Here is a 5,562-nt window from a genome sequence, read left to right on the forward strand (position 1 = left end):
AGTCAACTACCAAGGCTTTTTGGCTGAGGGGTTGGAAAGCTTACTTATTCTCCAACTTGGAAGCTTTCAGTCGAATCATTTCTATTTCGGAAAACCGTCATCATCATTATCTGTACAATTGGAGCAACATAAGTTTATTCCTTTCCCAAGAAAATGGATCCAAGGCTGTACAGATATGCAAACTCCGGTGATATTCACTCCCTCAAGGAGCTTCTCGATAGAGATCCGAGCATGCTTCTGATGCACACTCCTCAAGGAAACACGGCTCTCCATGTTGCTGCCAGATCTGGAAAAACGCCAGTTTTGGCGGAGATCTATAGTCGATGCAAGTCTCTTCTCACGCAGCCAAATTCCGAGGGAGACACTCCTCTGCATGTAGCCTCAAGGGCTGGCTATCTTTCTGTTGTGAAGTTTCTAGTCACAGAGATCACATCCGTCTCTCCTTCTCAGCTAGACATTGAAAGCGGCTTCAACCGCGGATTCGAGATGCTAAGATGGGGAAACAGAAGGAACAACACAGCCCTGCATGAAGCAATTAGAAACGGTAACTCACAAGTGGTTAGGTTGTTGATAAAGGCCGATTCTCACCTTGTACTTTATGAAAATAGTTCGGGAGAATCCCCATTGTACCTGGCTGCTAGAGGGGGCATGAAAGAGATTGTAGATTGGATTTTGACATCATGTCCTTTATCTGCTGATGGCGGATCAGATGGCCAGACGGCTTTGCATGCTGCTGTGAGTGCGAGACATCCTGGTAACTCTCTATACCTTGACCTGCGACATATCATGCTCCAAAGTAATAACAAAGATGCAAAGTTCTTGTGCCGAGTTCAACTATCATGTACTCTGATGTAGTAACAGAGTCCTGATATCTAGTGATGGAAAATTTGGCATATGCTTATACAAAGTATGAATATTTTCAACCTCCATAAGATATTGCTCAGTCCCAATACTTGCTACTTATGTGTGTTTCCAAGAATATCTTGTTCATGCATCACAGGTGTAGTGAAAGCCCTCCTAAGGGCAAAGCCAGAGCTGATCAAAGAAGCTGACCACCATGGCAGGACCCCTCTTTACTATGCAGCTTTTTCTGGATGCCACAAATTGGTCCAGCAATTACTGGAGCTCGATATCTCGAGCGCACATTTAGTGGACAGAGATGGTCTTTCATCACTTCATGCAGCCGCAAGAAATGGTCATGCCAAGGTTATAAAAGAGATTATACGGCAATGCCCAGATGCTGGAGAATTGGTAGACCTAGAGGGCCAAAACATTCTTCATGTTGCAGTCCTAAGCGAGAGAGCAAATGTTGTCAGGTGCATATTGGAAACCATCGAGCTCGAGGGCCTAATAAATCAGCCTGATCACAACGGCAATACTTCTTCGCATCTGACTATCATGGAAAGGAAAAGTTGGATCGCGGCTTACCTATTGTGGGATGCAAGAGTTGATCAAACAGCCCGGAATGCAAAGGGGGATACCGCCTTCGACATAGAGGAGCTAACCAAGGAACCACGTGTTATTCCCTCGGTAGGAATACTATTGGAGGCCGTAATTCATTGAAAATTTATTAAATCTCTAGACCATGATTCGAAATCTAAGTTGTCTTCATTTTGCTTGCAGGCCGTGACGCTGAATTGGCGACAACTGCGCCTCCCACATCTTTGGAATCTTGGTGGAGGATTTTTCCCCTGTACAAATGAACAAAAAGATGGTGTCTGTAATTCAGAACAAACTTACAAGCAAAATTGTCAGACCTTACTGATGGTCGCCACACTCATCACGACTGTGACATTTGCAGCGGCTTTCACGATGCCCGGTGGTTATAACAATAACCCTGGCCCAGGCTAAGGAGTGGCCCTTCTCCGGTCGAGTGGTTATCTCAAGTGGTTCATCATCTCCGACACTATTGCAATGACTTGCTCAATACTGGCCGCTTCCCTCATACTCTGGGGCACTGCTTTTGGCAAGAGACCTTACGTGTATTGCTACGTGATTGCAGCTTTGCTGACATGGATCGCGCTGCAGTCAACTGCTATATCGTTTTTGACAGGTGTCCAGGCTGTTTTACCTGATGAAACATATGTCCGCACTATGAGCAACATAGTTGGCACTGCCTTCTATGTTAACACCTTCTTGTTTCTCTTTAGACTGGCACAGACTTTTTACTTCTCTCATATTTGCCTCCCCTTGGATTCTTGCCTTAGAAGGCTCAAGTGCATCTTTTTTTTTTTGGTAAAGAGGCTCAAGTGCATCTTTAATTCCCGCATAGTAAAGAAATAACATTCTCCAGCAATGTGCAAGAAAACATTGCTTTGTTTTTCTTTTTCTTTCTTGGGCCAACAACACCCCAGCATTGTCCACTTGTGTGCTTATACTAAGGGCTTGTTTGGTAAATTTTGTTTATGTTCCTGAGAACAAAATTTTTTATTCTTTTGTTCCAGGGAACAAAAAAAGAGCGAAAACGTGTTTAGTGAACAAAAAATCTATTTTTTTGTTCCCATGAACAGATTTGGAACAAAAAAACAAGAAGTAGACAAAAGTTGTTTCTTGTTCTCGAGAACAATTCCGAGAAATAATTTTTCTCTCCTCTTTTTTTTTTTTCTTTCTTTTCTTCTTCTTCCTTTTGGCCGGTCACCGACCTTGGCCATGGCTGGCGTAGGCCACCAGCTAGATGAGGGCCAGTGACCTTATCGGCCACCAGCCAAACGAGGGCTGGCAACCTCACCGGAGCATCACCAGCCCTCAGAGACGTCGAGCCACGGCAAGGCTCGGCTGGGCCGGGTTGGTCGAGGTCAACCTCGCCGGTGGCCTCGGTGGTCAAGCGAGCCTTTGAGGCTTGACCTCGCCTAAGCGGCGCGAGGTCGGCCTCGCCTAGCTGGCAAGCCCGAGGCTCACCTAGCCACGACGCCATCGGCGAGGCTCGCCTTGCCCAAATCTAGCGAGGCCAAGCCTCGTGGAGGCTCCGGCAAGCTCGCCAGCCCTCGTGGTGGCCTAGTGAGACTCTAGCGAGCTCACCGGAGCTCGCCCAGCCGGCCGCGCCATGGTGGCGATCGGCCACAAAGAGAAAGAAGGAAAAAAAGAAAAAGAAAGAAGAAAAAAAGGAAAATATAATAAAAATATTGAAAAATTAAAACAAACAACAAAATTTTACAAGTTTACCAAACACATTTTTATTCCTGAGTAGAATTTTTTTGCAATTATCAAGCGCGTTCTTATACTCATAAATTTGTCCCAGGAACAGAAACAAAAAAAAAAAAAAAACTATTTCTGTTAAAAAATTATTCCCTGAAACAGAAACGTTACCAAATACGCCATAATTCTATGATACCTGCAGTTGTTTCCACAAGATCTCGGAGCCATCATCCAACGGAATGACTTCATCCCTTAATTTTTCAACATAAAACGGTCTGATGAACTATGATCAAAGCGCTAACATAGTCAAATGATTGACCTTGAGACTTACATCAATTTCACTTGATACCTTAACACTTCTATTCAAAGTAAACTGGGCGGATTTTAACATGATCCAAAAGTGCTTTGGTGGTACAAAATCAAGGAATGCTCCTTCGCGAGTCTTGGTCACACGATTTAAAACCTAGGTAAAGAAGTACCTTGATACGCGTGGTTGAAAAATGGAACAACATCTACTATGTTTTTCAATTCTTGTGTACTGCCATTGGAAATCATCAAAATTTCGCAAGCAATTGGAGCCAATGAAATGGATGAAGGGTCCTTGTTCTAGTAGTCTCGGTCTTCTTTTTTCCTCTATCTTCAATTGGTGAATTTGACTATAGCGGTTACGACTCCCAACCCGGAGTGGCCAAGTTTCTGTTCCTAGCATCGTTCTAATATAACTCCATGGTCTAGCCTTCGCTAGAATGCATTCATCGCATGATTATACAAAAAGAACCCTTTTGTAGAAATTTGTGGGATTTGGTGGACTCCCCTAAAGCATGGAAATATGTGATTGGGGGAGGCAAATAAAAAGCCTAAAAGTTTTGAATTCGGGACTTCTTAACTCTAATATTATATGAAATTTGGTGGAAGTATTGCTAATTTTTCTAAAATCTTAAATTATTAGATGAATGCGTTGTTTATTATATTCTAACGCAAGTCAATGGACCCAGCTTGGCCACTTTGGGTTGGGAGTTGTAATTGGTATTGTCAAATTTGCCAAGTGGAGATTAAAAAAGAAAGGAAAAAGAAAAAGAAGACCAAGACAAGAACAGGAGCTTTTGTCCATTTCATTGGCTCCAAAATTGATTTAAAAAAACATAGGAAAAATTATTCCTCTTTTACAACCGCTTGCATTGGCCTATTAACAATTGGGGATATTGCAGAAAGCAAGCGATCGAACAATAAAATAAACAGAATAAGAAAATAAATTGAATACCTGATTCGGGGGAGAGCTGCAGCAACTTCCACTAAAGATCAAATAGATCAAATACTATATGGAGATAACGGCCATACTCGAGTTACTCAAACAGTCTCGGTGTTTCTCAAACCTCAATTATGCCCAATAACGCACGCAGTATTTAGCCTCATAATTTATAACAAAATAATCTTTCAATCTCTTGAAGGAAATTATACACTCAAATCTTACCACAAGATTTAATTGAATTGAACACTAATTCTTCTTGGATGTAACTTATAAATAAGCTTCGCTACACCATAACCACATACCTTATCCAATTCTCCGGCTCCCGATAACCCTGCTCACCCCTACTTTGTAAGACCCGTTTGACCATAAGCAAGGACAGAAAAGTTCAAGACACCGGAAGTTTTAAGCCAGACCTAGTATATGGGATCGGACTTTTAACATGAGTCTAAGTTAGACTCGACTATAAGCCAGATAAGTTGCAAGAGACCTAAACCACACCCCTAAATTACGTATAGTATAAAGCCTAGTAGTTCTAAATCATGGGCAAATTTAAGAAAAAATTGTTACCATTGTTGTCAAGTCAGTCTAATTCAAACCATATACAAGTTTCATTCTCAATCATAAATGTGGTCCAACGAGTCGGATTAGGTCTAATTCAAACCATATACAAGTTTCATTCTCAATCATAAATGTGGTCCAACGAGTCGGATCAGGTCTAATTCAAACCATATACAAGTTTCATTCTCAATAATAAATGTGGTCCGCGTTGCAACGAGTCAGATCAGGTCTAATTCAAACCATATACAAGTTTCATTCTCAATAATAAATGTGGTCTGCGTTGCAACGAGTCAGATTAGGTCTAATTCAAACCATATACAAGTTTCCATATACAAGTTTCTTTCTCAATCATAAATGTGGTCCATGTTGCAACCACTCGAATCAGGTCTAATTCAAACCCTCTATATAAGTTTCATTTTCATCATAAATGTGGCTCATGAGGATGGAACGTGGTTAATCCTTATTGGTAGATGATGGACGACAATAAGTCATAAAAGGACCTTTTGACAATTTGAGATGACGTAAGACAATAAGTCATCCTTAAGTCTGTACAGTCGTTTGTAGAAGATGTTACATGACAAAATTGCAGGCTAATTGTCAAATTTAATCTACAACATGCC

The 5,562-nt window shown here is 41.6% G+C and overlaps 1 protein-coding gene across 1 annotated transcript; it reads left to right on the plus strand.

Annotated features, from left to right (window-relative positions):
* LOC120294790 (protein ACCELERATED CELL DEATH 6-like) lies at positions 1-2,209 on the plus strand. Its single transcript, XM_039315300.1, has 3 exons — positions 1-754; positions 1,001-1,530; positions 1,624-2,209. Exons 1-3 carry the CDS (start codon positions 154-156, stop codon positions 1,849-1,851), a joined length of 1,359 nt encoding a protein of 452 aa, XP_039171234.1. The 5' UTR covers positions 1-153; the 3' UTR covers positions 1,852-2,209.
* The last annotated feature ends 3,353 nt before the right edge of the window (positions 2,210-5,562 follow it).

This window comes from Eucalyptus grandis, chromosome 6 (genome assembly GCF_016545825.1).
Source record: "Eucalyptus grandis isolate ANBG69807.140 chromosome 6, ASM1654582v1, whole genome shotgun sequence".
NCBI classification, from domain to species: Eukaryota; Viridiplantae; Streptophyta; class Magnoliopsida; order Myrtales; family Myrtaceae; genus Eucalyptus; species Eucalyptus grandis.

Coding starts and splice junctions, on each gene's coding strand:
- LOC120294790 (XM_039315300.1), top strand. CDS start 154: ATGGATCCAAGGCTGTACAGATATGCAAACTCCGGTGATATTCACTCC. Junction 755..1,000: donor TGTGAGTGCGAGACATCCTG/GTAACTCTCTAT, acceptor CATGCATCACAG/GTGTAGTGAAAGCCCTCCTA. Junction 1,531..1,623: donor AACCACGTGTTATTCCCTCG/GTAGGAATACTA, acceptor TTTTGCTTGCAG/GCCGTGACGCTGAATTGGCG.